Source organism: Schistocerca cancellata, chromosome 12 (assembly GCF_023864275.1).
Source record: "Schistocerca cancellata isolate TAMUIC-IGC-003103 chromosome 12, iqSchCanc2.1, whole genome shotgun sequence".
Taxonomy (NCBI): Eukaryota; Metazoa; Arthropoda; class Insecta; order Orthoptera; family Acrididae; genus Schistocerca; species Schistocerca cancellata.
The window spans coordinates 134141160-134168269 of NC_064637.1; the positions used below are offsets into that span (position 1 = coordinate 134141160).

The 27110-nt window shown below is 41.2% G+C and overlaps 1 protein-coding gene across 3 annotated transcripts in view; it reads right to left on the reverse strand.

Annotated features, from left to right (window-relative positions):
* Positions 1-27110, reverse strand: part of LOC126109772 (GA-binding protein subunit beta-1-like) — a 90683-nt gene that overhangs the window by 3022 nt on the left and 60551 nt on the right. For all 3 annotated transcript variants that reach the window (XM_049914826.1, XM_049914827.1, XM_049914825.1), the window contains 2 exons: positions 20059-20184; positions 6126-6550 (listed from right to left, as the gene is read on the reverse strand). In XM_049914826.1, coding sequence (XP_049770783.1) covers positions 6126-6550; positions 20059-20184 — 551 coding nt within the window. The remainder of the gene's footprint in view (positions 1-6125; positions 6551-20058; positions 20185-27110) is intronic.

Genomic DNA, 27110 nt, shown 5'->3' on the forward strand with positions numbered 1-27110 from the left:
CTCTTCAAAGGACTTAGAAGAGCAGTTGAATGGAATGGACAGTGTCTTGAAAGGATGAACATCAACAAAAGAAAAACAAAGATAACAAAATATAGTCAAATTAAATCAAGTGACGCTGAGGGAATTATATTAGGAGATGAGACACTGAAACTAGTACATCAGTTTTCCTATATGGACAGCAAAATAACTGATGATGGCCAATGTAGAGAGAGATATAAAACACAGATTGGCAATGACAAAGAAAGTGTTTCTCAACAAGAAAAATTTGTTACCTTCGAATATTGATTTAAGTGTCAGGAAATATTCTATGAAAGTATTTGTATGTAGTGTAGTCATGTATGGATGTGAAACATCGACAGTAAACAGTTTATACAAGAGGATAGACTCTTTCAAAATTTGGTGCTACAGAAGAATATTGAAGATTAGATGAATATATGACATAACTAATGAGGAGGAAATGAACAGAATTTGGGTAACAATAAATTTGTGGCACAATTTGATCAAAAGAAGGGGTAGGAGAAAGTAGCATTCTGGGACATCAAGGGATCACCAATTTGGTATTGGCAGGAAGAATGTGTGTGGGAGATGGGGGATAAAAACTGTACAGGGACACCAACAGATGAATACAGTAAGCAGATTCAGAAGGATGTAGTTTGCAGTAGTTATTTGGAGATGATGAGGCTCACACTGGGTAGAGTAACATGGTGAGCTTTGAACTGGGGACCACAACAAAATCACACTTCTGAGAGTTAAAACTTTTAAATACCTGGGATCAACAATATCACAGAAAAGATCAACTGACATAATTCACACAATTTGAACAAAAGGCATATGCGAGTCAGTGTGATGCAAAAATGGCCATAAAAACCAGAGACAAAATTTATAAAACAGGTATAAGATTGGAACTATTGTATGGCGGTGAAGTCTGGACATAAAAAAAAAACCTCAGCAACAGAAACTCCATATAATAAAGATGCAGAGGTTAGGATAGGTGATTAGGGGTAACATTGAAAGATAAAGTGCATGATGAATTTGTAAGAGTTAGTTTTAAAATTGTGCCTATAGACGAAAAAAAATCAGAATCCAGGCTCAGATAGTATGCTAATGTAACATGAAGTCTGCTGACCATGTCATGCAAAACTGTGTTTCCATGGCTGCAAAGGAGAGGGAAGGATGGGACGGCTGAAAGCTTAATGTGTGACAGTCTTTTTATTGTGCCCGTTGCGACTCAACATGTCATCTTTATGGTGTGTAGCACTCAGTTCTTTCCATAACTAACGTGGTTCCTCTCTGATCGGTGAAAGTCAACTGAGTTCGTGCCACTCCAGAATGTTTATGCTTGTTGCTAACCATAGCTCTGTAACAGACTTGTTTGGCATGGCAATAAATAGCCTTTGTGAATCCAAGTGTCAATTCCTGTGTGGTTTTCATCCCTAGAAATCATCAATATTTACAAAAATGAGTGAAGATGTTGTACCAAGTTGTTCTAGTGTCCCCATCAAGTTTCATGTCACTTCTGTGAAACATGTTCATTTCTTCTATAATTTGTAATCCAGCTGCCCCGATAGGAGGAGGTGGGGCTTGCCGTACTGCCAATGCGCTATGAGTTGATTGTGAGCTTCCACTCTCGGCATTTTCCACTCGGGATCCAAGTTAAAGTGTGCGACCTATACAAATTTATGGGTGATCCAGTAAATGTTAAGATTAAACAGTAAGAATGGTACAAAACAGAAGGACACTTCCCAGGAGAAGAGATAGATCAGTGAGGCATGTGCTAAAATTAGTCTGGTACTGCCAGTAGTATGGGTGAGCTATTACCCGGAACCCAGTACCAGTTGCAGGTCGCCGACAAGTTGTTTTTCAGTATTTCACGTAATTATTGACCAAATGTAAAATGCTGTCATAACCTACTCATTAACATGTATAATCTTACGTGAAAAGCTTAACACAATAGGGCAAGTATTACAGTTAGAAACTGTGTTTGTCTAGCAACAGTTCAAAGTTCAAGTGACAGCACACTAATACCTGGACTTTATTTGTACAATATTTGAGAATGAGAGCACTTAGTGACTTCCAACAAACTTTACACGTAATTTCAAACATTTATGAAATCTTTTGTTAGTGATGAAAGTAAAAAGTTTTATCCCTTACTAAATTTTCACTGCTCATGCAGTCTAACTTCAACATCAGGCATGACATTTGAATTAATAACTTATTTCCTACTGACTATTCACAACAGTTTGCGGACAGTACCCACATATACCACTGAATGTACCTCCAAAATTACACTACCTGTGAAGTAAACAAACATTTGAAGCTGTTTTATATATGGGAGTTTGGTTCTTTAAAGAATTGGAGGTTTATTGGCATTTACTAATCATCATCATCATCATCATCATCGTCATCGTCATCCACTAAATGTCTCTTGCCATCTGCAACCCATATCTGTAGTTTTTCTCAATTCATTCCACTGATCACACTTTGCATTACTGATGTTCTGAGTCTGACCTTCAATTTTCTTCTCAGGATTTTTGCCATTATGATTAAAGTGATCTTTTTTTTTAATGTAACATCTTGAATCAGATACCAAACTAGCTTGATTTTTCTTTTTGTAACATGTTAATCAGTGACATTATTTATTTATTTCATTATTCTCTTTCATACTCACATCTCTACTTCTTCTAATAATTGCAGAGATGTTGATATTGGAAAATTAACATTAGTGGGGAAGAGTCACTGTCAGATGATGGTATGGTGGTTAGTTTTGGTTAATCATTGAAGAACCACTCACAGCACACAAACATTAAGCAAAATGTGTGTAAAGTAGCTGTTTGGCAGAAGCTGAGACCAACAACATGGCTTCAACTGTTGTATGACAAATATTTTTAACAATTTTGTATGATACTGGAAAGTTCAGTGTGGAATACAAATATATACTCTCCTTACATCATCGGTGTGGGGGTAATCTGAAGTACTATGAACAATGAATAAATTTTGAATTGCGAAGATGCCTAAAATCATTTATTCACATAGATTAATGGTTTCAGCAATTATCTGTTGCCATATTTGGGTCTATGTTTACATCATGACACAATCTTCTCCTTTAGTACAGTAAGTGGTGCTATACAATGTATGTCCATGTTCATATCATGAGCTACACTAGAAGTCAGCATGTCAATTTACTTTGTAAAGTGGTAACGAATGTGAGCAACTGTAGTCGGCACACGTTTGTGTACATAACTGTCATTTTGAAATTGATTCTACTCTAGCTCACGATACCAACACGGACATACAATGTATAGCACCACTTACTGCACTAAAGGAGGAGATTGTGTCATGATGTAACATAGACCCGAAGATGGTAACAGAGAATTGTCAAAACCAGTAATCTATACTAAAGGTAACAACTCATGTTATAGTTGAGGTGTAAAAAAAGTCATTCTTGTTTCCATGATTTTCAACTGCACAACAATATGGTGACTGGTTGTCATAATTCATTATGTAATTTGTGTGAAAGGAAGATTCAATTGACAAAACTAACATATTATGAGGTAGAATTGCTAGAGAGAGAGAGAGAGAGAGAGAGAGAGAGAGAGAGAGAGAGAGAGAGATAGAGATAAAAAAATAAAATAAAAACAACCCCGACACCCAGAGGAGAGAGACTCACTCTTAGTAAGATCTTGATCTTAATTAAATTTCAAAATGGTACAAAGATAGCCAATTTGCCTTCAAGGTTAAGAAATTGAGCACTTCAAAATATGCAAAAATCGGTATCCTAAGAATAAAATATCTATGAGTCACAACTGAAAATTCAACTCATACAAATACCTTGCTATAACAGTTTGAAATGGTACAAAATGGAATGATCACACAGGCTGTGTTGTAGGTAAAGCAGTTGGTAGAAATGGGGGAAATTTTGTCAATCTACTAAGGAATCCACAAACAGAAACCGATCCCAAAATATCATTCAGATGTGTGTCATATGTACTAAATAGGACTACTGGTAGAGATTGTACAACAAAAGGAACAGCAGTATGAATGGTCAGAGGCTTGTCAAACTAATGGGAGAGTGCCACAGCTATGCCAAAAAAAGTAGAATTGGCAGACACATGAAGAAACATGTAAATAACTATTCTGAAAAATCCTACTTACGGAAGACTAGTATTACATGAGGAATATAGGCATATACTACATTTCTCGGCATCCACATCACATATGGACTGCAAACACAAAATTATACTGTACACGTAGACATTTGACATGTCAACTGCCACAAGGCTGCCTCCAGACACAGCAGACTCCAAAGCATGTTGCTGTGTGCCCGTTGGAAGCCACGCACTCCACTCTGTTTAGAACTGTATATACTGCAGTACTGTGCATAAACTTGTAGTTTTGACTGAAATGATACTGGTATATAGTAAATCACCTACACTACTAGCCCAGCAGCTAGAATTTTGTGTTTTGTAACTTTACCTTCAACAGAGTTTTTATTATTAATTCTTACAAAATTTCAACATCCCTCTACATATACAAGGGTTGTCCAGAAAGTAAGTTCCAATCGGTTGCAAAATGGAAACTGCAGTGGAAACCAGGAACGTTTCATCTGCAACAGTTAGGTACACCTTCTACCTACTGCTCTACATAGTTGCCACTCCAAATTCGAGTGTTGTCATAGTGTTGTATCAACTTTCCAATATCCTCATCATAGAAAGCAGCCGCCTGTGCTTTCGGCCAGTTATCTTCACTGGTCTGCAACTCGTTGTCTGTGGAAAAATTTTGTCTTCATAGACAGCAGTTCTTGTGAGCAGAGATGAGACTCAGGGGGGAGCCAATGATGGACTGTATTGTGGGTAATCAAACATTTCTCATCGTAAACCCTGCAAGGAGTGTCTTCATTGCCTCTGCAGTGTGCGGCTGAGAATTGGCACGAAGAAGGAACTGCTCGACAGTTGTGTTATGTGGGCTGCATGACACAGGCGAGATCTCTAACCAGGCCCTCATACTTGGCGGGAGACACTATTCCCTATGCATCTTTATGTGCTCAGTGTTCACTCAAAACTGAAAAGAGTGACCCGACCCGACCCGACACGACCAACAGGCATACTAGAGACACTTCCCAACATATCTGCGCATAGCTTTACCAGATTTTCGCAGTGGTTTCCATTTCGCAGCCGATCGGAACTTAGTTTCTGCACAACCCTCATATTATAAAGTTGACTGCTAATTTATATTTTGGTGCAAACAGTGGGATTTACTTTATCATATATGCAAACTTAAGTGGTTTTAGCTAAAATGGACGTACATTTGTTCTGCCACATGTTCGACTTCCACGGCGGAAGGTACTAGACCAGTGGATGCTGCATCATGACAATGCCCCCTGTCATACGGCCAGTTCCGTCACCAAAGATTTTACCTAAAAAGACATATGTATTGTCCCACTCTGTTCACCCAATCTGGGTCCTTGTGAATTTTTTGATTTCCTGAAACTGAAAAATGTCTCAAAAGGACATCACGTTGAAACTCTGGAGAACATTCAAAAGAATGTGACTGATGTAAACAGTCCTACTAACTGAAGCCTCTCAGTGCTGCTACTGAGGCTGGGAATGATTCTGCCGGTGTATAGCTGCTAAAGGGAACTACTTTAGAGGGGACAATATTGTTTGAAAACAAAAACAAAAAAATAAAAGCTTTGGTGGATAACGAATCAGTCTCTTGACTTGTCTCACACACCATGTATACTGTATTACAGAGAGTGCAGCTTATGGCCACTGGCGGGTACACAGTGTCAGAGGAGAGGCTCTGCTGCATCTGCCAGCCCCTCCCCCACCACTCCAGATGCAAATGGAAAGGGAATACATGATCTGGATTTACTGAGCTATATCCAAATACACAACCTGCTCAGTGTATCCTGTGACACAGTTAGCTATTCCGCATGACACTGGTTCACATTTCATAGCATACTTCTGAAATCTATCAGGATGTACCAAGCGTTCCAGCATGCAGGCTCCCAAAATGTCAAGTCAAAAAACTTGTCCTGCTCCACATCCACATCCCATATGAGGACAGTTAAAAAGTCATTAACACTCTTTGCCCAGTGATAATACATAAAGAGAGACTGAACTTACCACGACCTTTGTCACAGGTGGTGACCTGACCAAAACCTTCGCCGCAGGGGGATTCGAACTTGAACTCGAAGCCGTGACCACGGTAGGCGAGACGACGGCAACCCCGACACTCGACGCGACAGACGAAACCACGACGGGGGCCGCCGTGCGCTTGAGGATGTTGGGAGCGTAGCTGACGGCAGCTACGGTCGAAGTCGGCGGTCGGCCACGCCGGGGCAGTAAGGCGACGGAGGCACGGGGCTGTTGTGGCTGTTCGGGCAGGGTGCGCTTCTCCACAGAGCTCCTGTACAGTTTCTGTTGCAGTGGCGATGAGGGTGTCGCCCGGATAGTTATCACTTTCTTCCTGCCCTGCGGGATGCTCGCAGTACTGGCCGTGCCGTCTGCCTGCACTGTCCCCGTCAAATTCAGTGCCAGCTTACCCGCCTCTGAAATGGAGTTTTGTTTCACAAATGACTGGTTTGAATCTTGCTTAAGAAAACAAACTAAAATTTGAACAAAATAGTCCACACCATGCTGGAAGAGAGAGAATTTTAACAACTGGGAAGACATTGTGAAAGCCACAGGGATCAGTTTTGCATCCGCTCTAATTCCTTCTGCTTAATATTCATGGTGCAGAGTTGGTATGTTCTGCATATGTGACAAGCATTATAATTCAATTTAAATAATATAATTCAGTTTTAAGTAATGTCTGCCATATGTTAATCAATTATTAAGATCTTGTTTGCCACAACGTTCATCACAGTCAAAAGTACACTGTACATTTCACGCACTGGCAGTGAGAGCCCCAGAACAAAAATGCACATAACAGAGTGGAAAAATGGTTGTAAATAGGAGTAATTCACGAACAGTTCTTAAATTCAATCTGGTTGGATTTCAGTCAGGGAGCACATTTAAGGTCATTATTTCTAGTGCTTGATAGACGAAAAAAAGGTATCATCAACCCAGCTGCACACTTAAAAATATTACCAAAATATGCACTGCTATTTCTGATTGTGTAATCTTAAAAGATAGGTTAAGAAAAGGCAAACCTCAGTTTGTAGCATTTGTAAACTTAGAGAAAACTTTCGACAATGTTGACTGGAATACCAAAGATATGAGGGGTAAAATACAGTGAGCGACAGGCTATTTACAACCAGACGGCAGCTACAAGAGTTGCAGGACATGAAAGGGAAGCAATGGTTGAGAATGAAATGGCACAATGTTTATGAATCTGTGCACTGAGCAAACAGTTAAGGACACCAAACAAAAATTTGGAGATGGAATTATGTTTCAAGTAGAACAAGAAAAATTTGAGGTTTGCCAGTGACATTGTTATTCTGTCAGAGACAGCAAAGGACTTGGAAGAGCAGTTAAATGGAATGGACAGTGTCTTAAAAGGAGGATATAAGATGAATATCAACAAAAGCAAAACAGGGATAATGGAATGTCATCAAATTAAATCAGGTGCTGCTGAGGGAATCAGATTAGGAAACAAGACACTGAAACTAGTACATGATTTTGCTATTTTGCCAGCAACTGATGGCTGAAATAGAGATGATATAAAATGCAGATTGGCAATGGCAAGGAAAGTGTTTCTGAAGAAGAGAAATTTATTACCTTCGAATACTGATTTAAGTGTCAGTAAGTATTTTCTGAAAGTATTTTATCAAGTGCAGCCACGTATGGATGTGAAACATGGACAATAAACAGTTTAGACAAGAAGAGAATGTAAGCTTTTGATACTTCAAGATACAGAAGAATGTTGAAGATTAGGAGGATAGATCATGTAATTAATGAGGTGGTACTGAATAGAATTGTGGCACAACTTGATCAAAAGTTAGGACACATTCTGAGACATCAAGGGGTCACTAATTTAGTGGTGGAGGGAAGTGGGGGGGGGGGGGGGGGCAAAAATCATACAGTGAGACCAAGAGATCAATATGATAAGCGGGTTCAGAAGGATGTAGGATGCAGTAGTTAATCAAAGAAAAAGAAGAAGAAGAAGGATGCATAGTATAGAGTAGCATGGACTGTGTGTGTGTGTGTGTGTGTGAGTGTGTGTGTGTGGGGGGGGGGGGGGGTGTGAAATAGCTAAAAGTATGGGATACCATCATGAAGTTGAAGGGCAATAGACAGATTCAATATTCATAGATTTCCAGAAAGCATTTGACATGGTGCCCCACTGGTGACTGTTAACAAAGATCCGAGCATGCAGATTAGGCAGAGACAAGGGTATCAAAATTCCCCAAGGAAGTGTGAAAGGACCACTCTTTGCTGATGATGCCACATTGTATGGGAATGTGTTGCCAATGAGTGACTGTAGGTGGATGCAGTATGACTTAGACAAAATTTCTAGTTGGTGTGACGAGTGGTCGCTTACTCCAAATGCAGAAAGATGTAAGTTAATGAAGATGAGTAGGAAAAATGCTCCCATAATATTCAAATACAGCATTAGTAGTGTGTGCCTTGAAACAGTCACTTCAATTTAACATTTAGGTGTAAGATTGCAAGGCGATACGGAATGGAATAAGCATGTAGGGACAGTGCTAGGGAAGGTGAATGGTCAGCTTCAGTTTATTGGGTGAATTTTAAGAAAGTGTGGCTGACATGGAAACAGCATGTAGACTACTAATGTGTCCCATTCTTGAGTACTGTTTGAGTGTTTGGGATCTCCACCAGGTTAGACTGAAACAACCAATTTAAGTAATTCAGAGCATGGTGCTAGATTTGTTACTAGTAGGCATGATCAAATGCAAGTACTACATGCTTCATGAATTCAAATGGGAATCTCTCAAGGAAAGACAATGTCTTTTCATTAAGCACTATTGAAAATATTTAGAGACTTGGCATTTGAAGCTGACTTCAGATGTTTCTACTGCTGCCATCATATGTTTCATGTAAGGACCATGAAGAATGTATGTCCATAACAAATAATATTAAAAATAGTTACTGGAAGAAACCGGAATAATCTTGGAAATCAGGAAGTAGTTTTCTCAAGATACACAAACCAAAACTATGATACTTCAAGCTCTTGAGTTTCTCAAATACTCATTATGTCCCATGAAACTCATATTCACGAACAAAAGGTGATGATGAGGATACAAGAATTGGAACTGAGGCAAGCAAAATAATTTCTTGTGGTAAAGTGCCATCTAACTATCCCCATCTTTTTCTTCAGTCATTCCTCAGACTACATAACTCTTTCCTTTCTGTGTTTAAAACAGTCTTGGCTTGCCGAAAACTAAACAGTATCTCGCTACAGGGTCATCTGTCAGGGATTTGATGAACTGATAAACTGATAGGTAATCTGAATCCCGTGTGTCAGCAACAGCCATCAGTTAGACATGACAGGTAACCTTTTTTTTCGTTAATTTTAAAAAGTTTTCCAATTATTTTGAGCAAAATGTATCATAAAAACACAATTCTTGTGAATGAAATTTCCAGTTTTATTTCTTATAAATTGGCCTCACGCCTTTTTATTTCATATGTTGGTATTGGAAACAAGAAGCTGCACTCGGTTCACTTGCTTTCTCAGTGTTTCTTGTTCATTGGTGTTTTAATTGTTACATGCTGATGGTTGGGAGCTGTTCACATCTATTTTGAGTCAGTCTACCTTAAATCAGTGCAATCATTCTTCAAAATGAGTAAAATAAGTAGTTTCTTTACGTCAATTAGAAAAAATAGGAAGGCTGAAGAAGCAGAAATTGTCCAAATTATTGAAGACAGAATTGAAACTCCAGTTCCATACTACAGCACCTCTCTTCAGAGTAAGGAGACAATGAAATTCAGAAGGACTGAAAAAAAAAAAAAAAAAAAAAAAAAAAAAAAAAAAAAAAAAAAAATGAAACACATGCTCCTGCAATTCGTTCATCCGATTTTTATAAAAATGTCTGCCCCACAGGTGGCAATTACAGAGTGCACCAGATCCATATTCTTCAAGGAAAAAAACCTTGTTTCACAAAGTGCCTAGCACCCAGCGGATGTTGGTCTGTGAATTATTCATATGATTTTGAAATGCATCCCTGTTGGTTTTGGAAAAGTTTTGAACATGTTCTAAGCTGATTTTTGAATGCATGCATAGTGAATGTGATTTCTCTGCCAGGGAAATTTCCATTGCATCAAGAAATAAATAACTTCACCGCAGACAAAAGGAGACAGGGCTATACGAGCTGAGCCAAATAAAACGGAATGGTGATTACCAATCGCTGTTTGTTTATGTGGTTCATTGGGTGTGTGAATGATCAGCGTTGTTTTAATTATTAGCAGAATCAATAGACTCGAACTACCAGAGTGGAAATAAATGACTAATAGGAATAACAGATAAGAAAGATTACATATTATCTTCTTGGTGTGCCCAAGAAAATGAAATTTTGATAGAAAATTTTTGCCAGTTTGCTACACTACTAAGGGCCAGTTTTACAGCCCTGATTAGCAGCCTTTGAAGTTCTATTCTCAGAATAGCACAGAAAACACATTGTACGAACACATAATAATGCCTAACCAGAGAATAAATGAGGAATAACTAAACTGGTGATTCTGGTAGAGTTAGTGAAGTTAACCAGAGAATAAGTTTTGACAATGGCAGGAATAGTTACAGAATTAGTGATGACAAGATTTTCTGTCAGGACAGGGAAGGAGAAGAAACAGGGACATCACACAAATTATATGGAAGAATATGATTTTTCCAAATTTCTATAAAAATTTCATACTACTGCTACTTTTCAATCTCATGCTTGAAAACTGGAGCGTATGAATGAAATGTGAAACAATTTCCTAAAATAAAACTTTTTGCTTGTAATAGGCCTAACAGGCATTTGATTTGGTACTTCATTAATTAAATTATGTTGTGTTATTTATGTAAATGAGGTAGATGAAAATGATCATTTGTGACAAAACAGTCTGCTTATTTGGCATGTGTTACAACTGCTGCAGTATTAGAAAGGTCTATTTCATTTTATCTAGCAGACAGTGACAAAACAGATGTAATCAAATTGAGAAACCACACCACTCTTGGGTACCATTCGTATTAACAGTTTTTTCCGTGCTAGACAATGACACTTTGATTTTTCAAGTAGCAAAATGTTTGACGAACTCTGATGAGGTAATAGATTCTTTTGCAGAAAGGAAAGCATGCCACGTACAGCTGTAGCAATATCAGAGAGAAAAAACGCTGGGACTTAAGGATTAAAGAAATGTGTACTGTCTTGCTTGTCTCCTGTCTTTACAGGTTTTATGTTTTCTGTATTTAATTATTTCATTTTATGTCAGACAAAGATGAAAGTTGGCAATAAAGAGTGCAAATTTTCTGAAGAGTTCTTATTCTCCCGGTCAAAAATACTCTCAGCCAATATATTTCTTTAAATTTTTTATTTTTTTATTTTTTTTAAGAGGGGTAGGATGTCAAACTGGCCGCCTGGGAGTAGGCGAGGCACCACAGGACATCTTAATTTCCACTGTCCTGAATATGGGTTTGGTGGCTTCCTTTACAAATAATGCACATTTGAATGCCACAGAGCGAAATACAGTGATGTGTGATAGACAAATGTTGTGTGAAGATGTGTGGCACTGCACTTTAGCACATTTAAGAACAGATAACATATCTTACATTTCGTCAAACATATACGTTTTATATATCAATCTCCTCAGAAAGAGGTGCGGTACAAAATGAACATTTTTCTTGAAAAATCGATTTTTCCTATCTCAAATGGTCAAGTGGGAAGGGGTGGGGGATGGGGGGCGCCAAACATCAAGTTTTTGCCCTGTTTCGAATACGTCATAGATCTGGGGGCTATTAGATGCATATGTCTGTGTCATAAAGATATGTCAGCAATGGCAGAATATTAAAAGCAGCCATCTGGATGGAAGCCCAAGCAGTATATACTGGAGAAGTCTATATTCACAAAAGTATAAACACACTGATAGAAAAAAAATCGTAAAACCAAGAAATAGTAGTGCAACATAAATGAAAGTTGGTAGGTGAGTTTTTACATCTGAAGGATGATGTCTATTCAGATTTTGCACCAGCCACATAAGAGTGGCACTAGTTGTGCCACTGTGAGGACCCAAATCAGGTATACTTTAAATACAAGCTGTAATGGTCATGGGCGTTAGTTATCTTTCACACTGGACGTGGTGAGTTGATGTCAGTCAATAATGCCTCTAAGGTGACAAAGACGCCATTATTTACTCCTCACTGAGTTGGGTTGGTTGGGGAAGGAGACCAGACAGCGAGGTCATCGGTCTCATCGGATTAGGGAAGGATGGGGAAGGAAGTTGACCGTGCCCTTTCAAAGGAACCATCCCGGCATTTGCCTGGAGCGATTTAGGGAAATCACGGAAAACCTAAATCAGGATGGCTGGATGCGGGATTGAACCGTCGTCCTCCCGAATGCGAGTCCAGTGTGCTAACCACTGCGCCACCTCTCCAGGTACTCCTCACTGAGTTTGGAGGAGTTCGTGTAAAAGGCCTCCAAGAAGCTGGATGTTCCTTTTTTGATACTGCGGAAAGACCTGGCAAACATGTAGCCACTGTACATGATCACTGGCAGCAGTGGTCACGAGAATGTACAGTTGCGAGAAGACTGGGCTCCGACAGCCACGTGGCGTTACCAAGAGGAAAGACTGTAATGTGCAGTGTATGGATCTGACAGTTCGTACTGCAGCTGCAGCAGCAATCTGAGTAGCAGTTGGCACCAAAATGACAGAATTAACTCTACAAATAGCTCGGAGCCAGAGGCCTGCAGTGTGCATTCCACTAACCCCAAGCTACTGACATTTGCTATTTCAGTGGAGTCAAGTAACAGCTCACTGGAGGGCATGGTGGAGGTCTGTTGTGTTTTCTGATGAAAGATGGTTCTGCCTCAGTGCCAGTGATGGTCACATGTTGGTTAGAAGGAGGTCAGTTGAGGGCCTGCAAACAACGTGTCTGCATGCTAGACAAACTGGTCCTATACCTGGAGTTATGGTTTGGGGGTGCTGTTTCATGTTACAGTGGGACCACTCTTGTGGTTATCTTATGTACCCTTACTGCAAAATTTGTTCACCAATCTGGTGATTCGAGCCATTTGTGAACAGGGTTCCAATGGATGTTTTCCAATAGGATAATGCTTGTCACGTACCACTGTTGTAACCCAACATGCTCTACAGATTGTCGACATCTTGTCATGGCATACTTGATCACCAGATCTGCCTCCAATTGAGCACATTAGGGACATAATTGGATGGCAACTTCAGTATCATTCACATACTGCATTAACCGTCCCTGTATAGACTGGCCAAATGCAACAGGTGTGGAACTCCACCCCACAAATTGACATCTGGCACCTGCATAACACAAAGCATGCACATCTGCATGCTGGCATCCAACATTCTGGTGGTTACACCGGTTATGAAGGCAACAGGATTTCATATTAGTAATGGCTTATCTCGCACTTACATTAACCAGTGATCTTGCAATTTTAATCACTTAAGTAGGTTACCTAGATGAATATATTCATGAAATTTCATTACTCTACATTAATTATTTTTTGGTGTTGTGATTTTTCCCTCGTCAGTGTAATACACATAGCAAAATTTCATTTGAAGAAGTATTCACAATTTATGGTTTATGAAAACCACATGCTCTTCAAATTTGATCCTGCTAATAGCCCGTTTTATGCCTGATGTAGCTTATCTGAAATTGCTAAGTTCCTTGTTTCTAAATACTATTTTGTCTATTTCTGAAAACAATAAAATTCAAAAGTTGTCTTTATTCAAAATTGTTGTAGAAGGCCCCAAACTTAAAATGTAATCCTTTAAAAAAAATCAGTGTCATAATAATGTAACCCAATATGGCTGTTTCCAAAAATGTATAATTTTTACCTGATAATTTGTTGGTTAATGAAATATTTCAATTAGAAAATTTGAGTTTCTAAAAACTCTTGGCAGACTTTAGTAAATCTCAATGCACATTCAAACTTCTGCATCATAAAATAGTAGCACCATTTAAGTCAGTTTAAGGGCAATGATCCAGTTGTCAATCAAAATAATTTCTCTGACTGATGTGTGTATGTATGTTCTACTCCATCTATCTTTTATGTTGTTATTTAAAAAGTAATAACTTCATATTTTAACAGTTTGAGATTATTATCCTATATGCGGCTTTAAATAGGAATCATTCACACACCACAGCCATCATTCAGTCATGTTCACAGGTCTAATATTCAGTATACGGGAAACGTTCATTATGTTATTCATCAGTCAGTTTCTTCAGTCAGCATCCAGCATTCGTCGAGCAAAGTTCCACGTTACGTAGTCAGTTTTGAAAGTCAGCTTGTGTATAGCAGTCAGTCATTTAAAGTTCCATGTCAGCAGGCAGTGCTGAAATATGATTGAGTTATGTACAAGGGCTGTTTGGAAAGTAAGTTCCAATCGGTCACGAAAAAGAAACTACAGTGAAAATCAAAAATGTTTCATTTGCAACAGTTTGCTACCCACTTCTCCACATAGTCATCGCTCTGACTTAGAAATCTGTTGTACCAACTTTCCAACACCTTTTTTCATAAAAGGCTTTCCACCAATTCTCTGCATTGGTCTGCAGTTCATTGTCTGTGCCAAAATGTTGTCTGTATGCCTGGTGGTTCATGTAGGCAGAGAGGAATATCAGAAGGCTGTATGGTGGGTGATCAAACACTTCCCATCAAAAATACAGCAGGCGTGTCCTCAGTGCCCCTGCAGTGTGCGGCTGAGAACTGTCATGAAGACGGAAATGCCTCAAATTACGTTATGTGAGGTTGTATGAAATCAGGTGAAACCTCACAATGTGCACCCATGCTTCGAGGAATAAACTAATGTTCTAGGCACCTTTACATGCTCACTAGGTGCTAAGAACTGAAAAGAGCGATGTGATGCCATTGACAGGCATACTAAAGACACTGCCCAACACATTTGTGCAAAGCTTCATCGATTTTCACTGTCATTACCATTCTGTGATCTATCAGATCTTCCTTTCTGAATAGCCCTCATACATACAGTCACTTTTATTGAACAGTTATTGTGTGTCAACGATGTGTTATTCCCATTTGTTAGCACAGTTTAGAGTCATCAAAGTCTATTGAGTTTACTGAGTTGGCATGTTAAATACCATGGAATGTCATATATAAAAGCTGATCAGGCAGCGATAACAAATCAGACAAAAATTAAAACAGTGTAGTGTAAAAATCAAGCAATGGAAAATCCAGAATAGAATGTAACAATATCATGAAAAGGAAAGTTCTACTCACCATATAGCTGAGATGCTGAGTCGCAGATAGGCACAACGAAAAGATGTCACAAATAAAGTTTTCGGCCGGTAAGGGCTTCGTCAAAAATAGACACACAAACACACACACACACACACACACACACACACACACACACACACACACACAAACGTGTGCGCACAATCACAACTCATACACATACGACTGCAGTCTCAGGCAACTGAAGCCATAATGTGAGCAGCAGTACTAGTGCATGATGGGAGTGGCTACAGGGTGGGGGTAAGGAGGAGGCTGGGGTAAGGAGGGGGAGGGATAGTAGGGTAGGGGTGGCGGACAGTGAAGTGCTGCAGGTTAGATGGAGGCCTGGCGAGAGGTGGGGAGGAGTGGGGCGGAAAAGGAGAGAAGTAAAACTGGGTGCGATGATGGAATGAGGGCTGTGTAGTACTGGAACAGGAACAGGGAAGGCACTGGACAGTTGAGGACAATGACTAACAAAGGTTGAGGCCAGGAGGGTTACGGGAATGTAGGCTATACTGCAGGGAAAGTTCCCACCTGTGCAATTCAGGAAAGCTGGTATTGGTGGGAAGGATCCCTATGGCACAGGCTGTGAAGCAGTAATTGAAATGAGGGATGTCACATTTGGCAGTGTGCGCAGCAACAGGGTGGTCCATTTGTTTCTTGGCCTCAGACTGTCGGTGGCCATACATGTGGACAGACAGCTTGTTGGTTGTCATGCCCACATAGAATGCAGCACAATGGTTGCAGCTTAGCTTTTAGATCACGACTGGTTTCACAGGTATCCATGCCTTTGATGGCATAAATGATGTTCATGATCGGACTGGAGTAGGTGGTGGTGGGAGGATATATGGGACAGGTCTCGCATCTAGGACTATTACAGGGGCATGAGCCATGCGGTAAGGAGTTGGGAGCAGTGGTTATGTAGGGATGGACGAGTATATTGTGTAGGTTCAGTGGACGGCGGAATACCACTGTGGGAGGGGTGGAAAGTATAGTGGACAGGACATTTCTCTTTTCAGGACACAATGAGAGGTAGTCAAAACCCTGGAGGAGAATGTAACTCAGTTGCTCCAGTCCTGTGTGGCACTAAGTTATGAGAGGAACACTCCTCTGTGGCCGGACAGTGGGACTTTGGAGGGTGGTGGGAGACTGGAAAGACAAGGCACAGGAGATTTGTTTTTGTATACATCACTGCAGATGCGCTGACCACATGTGGCTAGGCTGTATGGAAGGGACTTCCTGGTATGGAACCGGTGGCAACTGCCGAAGTGGAGGTATTGCTGGTGGTTAGTAGGTTTGATATGGATGGAGGTACTGATGTAGTCATCTTTGAGGTGGAGGTCAACATCTAGGAAGGTGGCTTGTTGGTTTGAGTAAGGACCAGGTGAAGCAAATGGGGGAGAAGTTGTTGAGGTTCTGGAGGAATATGGATAGGGTGTCCTCACCCTAGATCCAGATCACAAAGCTGTCATCAATGAATCTGAACTAGGTGAGGGGTTTCTGATTGTGAGTGGTTAGGAAGTATTCCTCTAGATGGCCCATGAATAGGTTGGCATAGGATGGTGCCATGCGCGTGTCTGTAGCCGTACCCCAGATTTGTTTGTACGTAATGCCTTCAAAGGAGAAGTAATTGTGGGTGAGGATATAGTTGCTCATGGTGACTAGGAAGGAGGCTGTTGGTTTTGAATCCGTTGTGCATTGGGAAAGGTAGTGTTCAATAGTGGTAAGACCATGGGCTTTAGGGATGTTAGTGTAAAGGGAGGCGGCATCAACAGTGACAAGCAGGGCACTGTGTGGAAAAGGGACATGAGCTGAGGAGAGCCAGTGGAGTAAATTGTTGGTATCTTTTATATGGGAGGGTAGGTTCTGGATAATAGGTTGAAGGTATTGGTCTACAAGAGCAGAAATTCTCTCACTTGGGGCACAGTAACTAGCCACAATGGGGTGTCCTGGGTGGTTAGGTTTATGGACTTTAGGAAGTATGCAGAAGGTAGGTGGAGTGGTAGGGGTGAGCAGAGGGATGGACTCCGGGGAGAGGTTCTGGGATGGGCCTAAGGATTTGAGGAGTGACTGGAGATTCTGCTGGATTTCTGGAATGGGGCCACTGTGGCAAGGTTTGTAGGTGGAAGTAACTGACAGCTGGCAGAGTCCTTCTGCCAGGTAATCCTTGCAATTCAAAATAACAGTGGTGGAGCCTTTGTTCACAGGTAGGATTATAAGGTTTTAGACAGTGGACTGCAGTTCTTTCTGCAGATGTAAGATTAGTTTGCATGTCGAGTGATTTGGGGAATGATGGTGAGGCAAGGTTCGAGGTTAAGAAGTCTGGAAAGCAGTGGTGATTTGGAGGTAGTGGGGATGGATCATGATTGGATGGAGGAGTGAACTGAGTTAGACAGGGTTCAACATTGCTCTTTGGTTGAGTCTGATTGGTAGAGTTGGTGGTGAAAAAATGTTTCCACTGTAGAGACTGGGAGAAGAAAGGAAGGACTAACAAGTCCTGCATGATTGAATTTGGGAGTGGGGCAAAAGTTGAGGGCTTTGGAAAGGACTGATATTTCTGTGCAGCTAAGGCTTCTGGAGGAAAGGTTCACGATTGTGTTACAGGTCTGTTTAGATTCTAGATTCTGTGTGGTGGTGGGAGGGCACTAAGGATGGTGGGATAAGTGTAGTAGGTCGGCGAGACAGGGTTTGTCAGTTATGAGGGAACGTGGGAGAATTTTGGAGGTTGTTGTAGAGGTGGTGCACAGTGGCACTCCAAGGCGGGAGTAGGAAGTGAGCAGGGTGGAGAGCTTTTTGAGGTGGCGTTGCACATGTTACTCTAGTTCCTGGAGGGCAATAGTTGTGGGTTCTAGGAATTTGGGATTGCATAGCAGGGGAATTTTGCAGATGGAGAGAAGGTACTGCAATATGGTTTGGGCTTGGTTAATATGATTTTGCAGGACTATGTTGGTGAGAGCTAGGGATTGGCAGAATCTGTGTGGAAGGAGGGGTGGCAGCTGGAGATGGGTAATTTGATGGTAATGCCACTAGGGGGGATTCCATGAGCCAAGCAACAACACAGGAATAGTATGTGGGACTGGGTTCTGGCTAGGGATAAGGAAACTTTTCTGTACTGATGCACATGGAAGGAGCAGGGATCCACAGTGGTGGAAAAAATACAAAAAATTACATAAATAACGTAGAATTACGTCCGAAAAAATTCGCAAAAATATATCCAAATATGTGTGAAAAATCACAAGAAGAATGAAATGTACGCAAAAGGGGGGAAACAAGATGACATACAAGGGAGCTGACAATAGCAAAAGCCCCTTCCCTGCTCCCATTCCAGCACTACACAGCCCTCATTCCACCATCACACCCAGTCTTCTTATTTGTCTCCTTCTCCACTAACCCCCCCCTCCCCAACCCCCCCTGCCCTCCATCTAACCTGCAGCATTTCATTGTCTGCTAGCCCTACACTACTATCACTTCCCCTACCTGCCCCAGCCTCCTCCTTACCCCCACCCAGTCGCCACTCCCATCATGCAATGGTGCTGCAGCTCGCAGTGTGGCTTCAGTTGCCTGAGACTGCAGTTTTATGTGTGTGTGTGTGGGGGGGGGGGGTCTGTGACTTTTTGTTGTGTGTATCTGCGACTCACCATCTCCACTGTATAGCAAGTAGCAACATTACTTTTCATAATAGTGTCGTCCAAAGTTATTTAAAAGTCTTTCAAAGCTTTTAGCATTCAGCAACTGCAATAAAGAAAAAGAGGGATACTTATGAGGCACCACTGTGACAGGTCAAGAAAAGTTACAAGTTGTTTTCTTGCAATCACCCTATGGGTCACTCTGAAAAATATAACTCCCGTCAGAGAGGGTTTGTCATTTCATTCATGAGGAAGGCTACAAATTTGTTACTGGTGTGGTCAAATTCGCGAATGCTGAAGAGTTCTAATGATTTTTTTTGGTCACTTTTCAATTAAGTTTCAAAGTAAGTGTTTCGTAAGTTCTGTCTAATGTAGGTGTTGTGAAAACTGTCAGAATGCACCTCATGTAACGAAAAGGAAACTTGCAATAATGACAGATGTTTTGCACCCTCGTTTCATCTAATCATTAGCAAAACTCTCGCTCAGTGGTGACACTTATGTTACTCTATGCTAGTGCATTCTCATGCGATATTTACAAACTTAAATATTTTTACCACAGGGACCAGAATTGCCAATACCAGATAAAAAAATATTTTACACTATCAAAACATTAATATTAAATGTCAATTGATAAAATTTCAAAATGTAATAGAATCATACAGAGACAGGGATTTGAGATTGATGGATAAGCCACTCTGTCAATTCACTTTTGTTGTAAGAAGCAGAATGTGAGAACCGTATGGAGGTTGGTGAATTCTCTCACGCTCAGCTTTTTGAGCCTTAAAACCACTGTTACATGGGGGTACTCAACTTTTCCAAGGTGCAGCATTAAGCCTACAGCCTGGAAAATGTCACTTCAGTGTCAACAGTTCTAAAAACACTGACTGTCGTTACTTACATCTGTGTAAAAAATATTCTAAATGCTCTCTGATAATTTAACTGCTATGATACATAATCCTTCATCTTTCAGATGTCTGCACCTTAGAGCCTTAAACCACAGGTTGTGCTTGTGTTTCACAACAGCAAAGCAAGGCCTCTGATGGCCCGGTGCATCATCTCGTGCCCACTCACCCGTAAGCACGACCGTCTGGCCACTCTGGATAGCGGAGGCCACCAGCGTCTGCTCTTCCGTGGGCAGCATGTGTATGCCGTGGGCCTGCAGCAAGCGCAGTGTGTTCTGGCTGTTGGTGTCTATCACTGAAACAGACCATGAGCAACATAACCAACCATAATGTGACCTGGCTAGAAACTAAAGCCAACACTAAAGAAAAAGTCAAAGGCATGCTCAATGGCAAAGTCCTTCACAGAAGACTGAATGACTAACAAATGATTGTCAGGGTCATCTGCAACCATTCTGCATAAAAGCCGAGCCTGGCAGCAGTACGCAGTGGTAAACATTACTGGGACTCCAGCCACACCTCATTATCAAATACTCATGAGCCCTTGGGTGACTTTTCCTCCTCCTGTGACAATTATGCAGGTGTTGTACCTCCACTACTGTCTGTGATATGACATGTGCCACACCCTTCCATTAGCTGTCCATACGTCCACTTCATTCCTTTGTGTTTCAAATTGCATGATATGGCAGTCTGAAAAGATGACTTTTAACAGAATTGATCAAGGTAGTTCCCTGCATATACAGAGAGGTCATAAACAGTCTAAAAAGCTTGTAATGGTGTTGTAGGGTATGTTGTACTGAGAAATAATTGTTACGAAAAAATATTCGATATGTTGTACCATTTCTGAGTTAATTAGCATTGAAGTTAGCCAATTAGGATGTTGCACACACAAATTCGAGTAGCCCAAAAGGGACAGAGTAAGCAAGTGCGTTCTTTGTTTGGTTGCTTAGAACCGAACAAAAGAGCGATACCAAAATTAGTCATGGGACGCTAGTAATGATTTAATCCGAAAGGTCAAGCAATCTCATATGCTATCATCCACGCCGTGAGAACTGTCACTAATTGTTTCCAGTGGGCCATTTGAATCTCCACCCACAATGGCCTTATTGACAAAGACAATGTTAATTAGCTTGGAATGGCACAGTGTATAACAATTTTTTTTCTTAACAATTATTTTGCAGCACAATTTACTCTGCATCAACCTTACAAACTCTTCAAACTGTTTATTACCACATTGTATATCATCTCTGTATTAGACAATATGCTGAATAAATATCCACCTCAAATTTACTCTAACACCATGCAGAGTATATTTCAAAAATTGAACAATGACCTGCCTCATGCATCAGTTCTCTCCCCTACATTACTCCATTTTTTAAATCCACCACACACTGCTAACTGTATCTTACATGTTATACAGGGTGAACTATTAAGGTGAAATCAATCCACAAAATTTCATAAGTTGTTCAAGAATATTTTCTAAGTATTCTGTTATGAGGGGCCCATGGTATCCTGTGGCTTGTTCAAGAGGAAGGGTGTAATTATGATTTATTCAGACTGTTACTCCAATTACCTTTGTTTTCTTGAAAATACATTAACAACAGAAAAAAACTACAATATGCAATTACCAAAATGTACGAGGGATGTTCAGAAAGTATGTGTACTGTGACCTAATGGTTTTTGTTTTGTTTTTTTGAGCATTGGCAACACTGAGTGATACAGGGGGATCCCCCGAGAAAACCGTGCATCACAAGAACACAGTAGTAGGTAAACTAATGTTGTAGTGTCCAGTTGCATGAAAGATGTTGGTTAGAAATTCTGCCAAGTGTGAGTCACATACTGTGACCCACTTTCTACTTATGGAAGGAATAACAACTCTGGAAATTTTTTTATGAATCAAAATGGTTTATGGCGAACATGTTTTGAACAGTACAAATGTGTTTAGGTGGTTTAGGGAGTTTAGTGGAAGGAGAAAAAAATGTTTACGATGAACAGAGGAGCAGAAGACTTTCCATTTTAAATGAGTCGGTGCAAGAAATCGAGGAAACTGTTTTCGAAGACCGCCGATGGAGAGCAGATGAAATTTCTGTGATGTTTTGACAACTCTTCACAACTCTCTTATATGAGATACTCATAGAAATACTGAGATACTGTAAACTGTGCACAAGATGGGTCCTAAAACAGCAGGCAGAGCAGCACAAGAAAAGTTGGATCAGCAGGACCTGCAACTTTCTTGATCGACTTGAATTGGAAGGTGAGTATCTTCTGAGCTCTCTTTTGAGTGGACATGAAAGATGGGTGGCTCATTAAATGCCTGAGACAAAAACACAAGCATTACGGTGGCATCACACAATTCCCCATCTGTCAAAAAGTTCAAAGCCACAATTTCGGGCAAAAAAAAACCACGGCCTCAGTGTTTTTGGGCCAAAAGGCAGCATTTTGGTTAAATTTCTGTTTCATGTGGAGACCATTAATGCACAACAATACTGTGCGACCTCAAAAAATCTCGAAATGAGCATTCAAAGCAAAATGCTGATGAGAGGAGTGTGCCTGTTGCATGACAATGCCTGGCCTCACAAAGCCTTAGCAACTAAGGTGCTCTAGAGCTCATTTGGTTGAGATATTATGAGCCATCCTCCTTATTCCCCTGACTTGGCAACTTCAGATTATCGTATTTTCTCTCCCTGGAATGCACACACGAGTGGAATTAAATTTTCAACCGATGAGCTGGTGCAAAAAGAGGTTCTGAAATGGGGGAAGGAGAAGGCCAGAGAGTTCTTCGAGGAGGGCATAAGGAGGCCTGCGCCATGACTCACCACATGCAATGAATGGGTTGGTGATTATTTGGAAAAATAGTCAACAAGCGTATCAATAATATTCTGTTTTTTTTTTTCCCCAAATACAATTACAAAATAAATAAAAAAATCTGGTAGACTTCCTTTGTGAACATATCTCATACAACATAAAACACAGATCAATGTGACAACACCAGATAGGAACAGCTCAGCACAGTGTCACTGTGCCACTCTTCCATTGCATTCAGTGAACCCTTACATGAGGCGCATATAAGCCAATTCTTAATCAGTGAACTTATCAGTATGCTGTCTGTCGAAAGAGATCCACAACCGTTTGTATTCCTGGTGTACGAGAAACATCAGCACAGCATCTTGAACTAACAACAGATGCACATTTGACCAGTCAGTTGTGAGCAGTGGACGTGCAACTGTAGTGTGTCAATGTTTCTGTGTCACAAATCGAAATGGAGCAACATCTATAAATTGAGATATTCTCCAGAACGTTTTGAAGGAGAGAAAAGTGTATGCAAAGTTTGTTCCAAACACCTCGATTGCCGAGTAAAAAGGAAACATAGATACCTGCTGCAAATTGATTGAAGTGCAAAATGTGGACCTAAAGAAGCAATGGCAGCCCTATGACAATCTGTAAGGGAAGGGGTGGGAGCGTGTACACCTGTAGGTATGGCGTACTCATAATACCTTGGAAGAAGAATGGTGACCTATAAGTAGTCATTAGAAAGCTCCAGTTTTGACTCCATTAAAAACTTGCATAATATCAACTTGTAAATCATTTACTTGAATGAAAAACACCTGGTTACACTATAGTGTGCACACTAATGTTTCCAGATACTATTCAGAGAAAATATTCCACAGTCACAAATCTTTCAAACTATCTGAGGATAACTCTGACTACATTACTTAGCTCTCGACATTCTCTTTAGAAAACAGCTACAAAAGTGAAAAGCAGCAATAATTTATTTCAAAGATTAACTAGAACTTTGTGGAAAACTGAAGCAGAACATCAGCACTCTACTCAGTTTATTCACCAGCTGAGTGTTGTTCAGCCAAGTTGTTCAGCAGTTCCCACACCTCAACTACTGTGTGTTCATCTTTGACATGCCACACACACTGTACCAGATAACGCTTATGCCTACGACTGCTCAGTGGCTCACACAGCTAAGCAATCTCACCTCACTTTGCATACAAAGACAGCGAGCTCTTACTCAGTTATGGGTAAAAATGCAGAAGAAGCATGCTCCCCCTTTATATGATATACAAGTCTTTGATTGTTTGGAAATAATTTTATTTATTCATCTTCATTAGTGTTATCACCTTCATAGTCAGCCCTATTAGAAATTATACACTTTCAATTCACAGATCACTTTTGGAACTTGATCTTTGGGATAGCACTTGGCTCTTCCAGGGATTTCATCTGAGCCTGTAAAATGATGGCCCTTTAAGGTTCTCTTTATTTTTGGAAACAGAAAAAAGTCACTTGGGTCATATCTAATGAATGTGGAAGCTGTGGCATCATTACAGTGTTGTTTTCCACCAAAAAATCACTAACTAGCAATGAAGTTTGAGCAGGTGCTTTATTGTGCTGCAAAAGTAATGAATTGTTTTGTCACAAACATGCCCCCCCCCCCCCCCCACATGTTTTCCACAATCAGTGTCAAACTTGTAGGTACTCCTCATTGATCGTTTGACCTTTTGGCAAGAACTTATGATGCACTATGTCGTTAAAATTGAAGAAAACAGTGAGCAGAACCTTCACATTTGACCGCACATGCCGAACTTTCTTCGGTCTCGGCAATGCAGAACGGCTCCACTGGGACGATCGAGCCTTAGTTCGATGTCACACCCATACGCCCAAGCTTTTTCACCTGTTATGGTACATTTCAGTAGTTCTGCATCATTGTTTACTACATTTAGCATTTCCTGAGCAACTTCCATTTGCCGCAGTTTTTTGCTCAAAATTCAACACCTTTGGCGCAAATTTTGCTGTCACACATTTCATACCCAAAACATCTGAAAATATTTCATAGAATACACAAATTGATATGCCAACATCATCAGCATCTTCTCATACTGTGATTCAGTCATTGTTCATAATCGTTTCTTTCAGTATCACCATGTTTTCATTAGTTGTTGATGTGCTACGGCATCCAGAAGATTCATCGTACTGAATTTCTTCATAGCCATCTTGAAAACACTTTTACCACTCATAAACCCTTGTTTTACTCATAACAGACATATCAAAAGCAATATTCAACATTTCTAAAACTTTGTTACATTTTATTCAATTTTTATCACCAAATTTAATGTAAATCCTCTGATCCATTTTTAAAACAAATAATCAGCACACTCATAAGCAAACACATGTAACTAAACATCCAATATGGCTATTAGTGAACAGGTATGTTTCAGGCATGTGTACCAACACAACAACAAAAATCGTATGAATCAGACTAGTACAACATGCAAAACTACAAAATTTCCAATTTTTATCAAACACACTCCATAATATAGCAAGGTTCTGTTCAAGAACCGCTATGAGCTTGTTACCCAGCACTTCCTATATCGAGACTGCTTGTAAACCGGAGTCATCACCTTAACCTGACTGAGGCTTCTCGCAAGTCAGAAACTCTACTCTAAAACATTTGGGCTTCAACCTTCCCCCTGCAGCCAACTGAACTGCTTTACACATGGGAGAGGAGGAACTGCTACTATTGTCCTCAGCTGAATCCCAGGAAGAAATGCACTCTGCTGGTTTCTACACTCCTGGAAATTGAAATAAGAACACCGTGAATTCATCGTCCCAGGAAGGGGAAACTTTATTGACACATTCCTGGGGTCAGATACATCACATGATCACACAGACAGAACCACAGGCACATAGACACAGGCAACAGAGCATGCACAATGTCGGCACTAGTACAGTGTATATCCACCTTTCGCAGCAATGCAGGCTGCTATTCTCCCATGGAGATGATCGTAGAGATGCTGGATGAAGTCCCGTGGAACGGCTTGCCATGCCATTTCCACCTGGCGCCTCAGTTGGACCAGCGTTCGTGCTGGACGTGCAGACCGCGTGAGACGACGCTTCATCCAGTCCCAAACATGCTCAATGGGGGACAGATCCGGAGATCTTGTTGGCCAGGGTAGTTGACTTACACCTTCTAGAGCACGTTGGGTGGCACGGGATACATGCGGACGTGCATTGTCCTGTTGGAACAGCAAGTTCCCTTGCCGGTCTAGGAATGGTAGAACGATGGGTTCGATGACGGTTTGGATGTACCGTGCACTATTCAGTGTCCCCTCGACGATCACCAGTGGTGTACGGCCAGTGTAGGAGATCGCTCCCCACACCATGATGCCGGGTGTTGGCCCTGTGTGCCTCGGTCGTATGTAGTCCTGATTGTGGCGCTCACCTGCACGGCGCCAAACACGCATATGACCATCATTGGCAACAAGGCAGAAGCGACTCTCATCGCTGAGACGACACGTCTCCATTCGTCCCTCCATTCACGCCTGTCGCGACACCACTGGAGGCGGGCTGCACGATGTTGGGGCGTGAGCGGAAGACGGCCTAACGGTGTGCGGGACCGTAGCCCAGCTTCATGGAGACGGTTGTGAATGGTCCTCGCTGATACCCCAGGAGCAACAGTGTCCCTAATTTGCTGGGAAGTGGCGGTGCGGTCCCCTATGGCACTGTGTAGGATCCTACGGTCTTGGCGTGCATCCGTGCGTCGCTGCGGTCCGGTCCCAGGTCGACGGGCACGTGCACCTTCCGCCGACCACTGGTGACAACATCGATGTACTGTGGAGACCTCACGCCCCACGTGTTGAGCAATTCGGCGGTACGTCCACCCGGCCTCCCGCATGCCCACTATACGCCCTCGCTCAAAGTCCGTCAACTGCACATACGGTTCACGTCCACGCTGTCGCGGCATGCTACCAGTGTTAAAGACTGCGATGGAGCTCCGTATGCCACGGCAAACTGGCTGACACTGACGGCGGCGGTGCACAAATGCTGCGCAGCTAGCGCCATTCGACGGCCAACACCGCGGTTCCTGGTGTGTCCGCTGTGCCGTGCGTGTGATCATTGCTTGTACAGCCCTCTCGCAGTGTCCGGAGCAAGTATGGTGGGTCTGACACACCGGTGTCAATGTGTTCTTTTTTCCATTTCCAGGAGTGTATGTAACTGAGTGGTGGGAAAATCTGTCTTCATTTTTTGCTTGTAATTGTTAGAAGTTATCTACAACTTGTACAGAAACTAGACTGGAGTTACAAAAGACGAAAGATATGAAAGGGAGCAGTGGTTAGCCTGTCTCCGATACAGTTCGATATATACATTCAGTAAGCTGTGAAGGAAACCATGGAAAAATCTGGAAAGATAATTAAAGTTGAGGTGAATGAAATAACAATT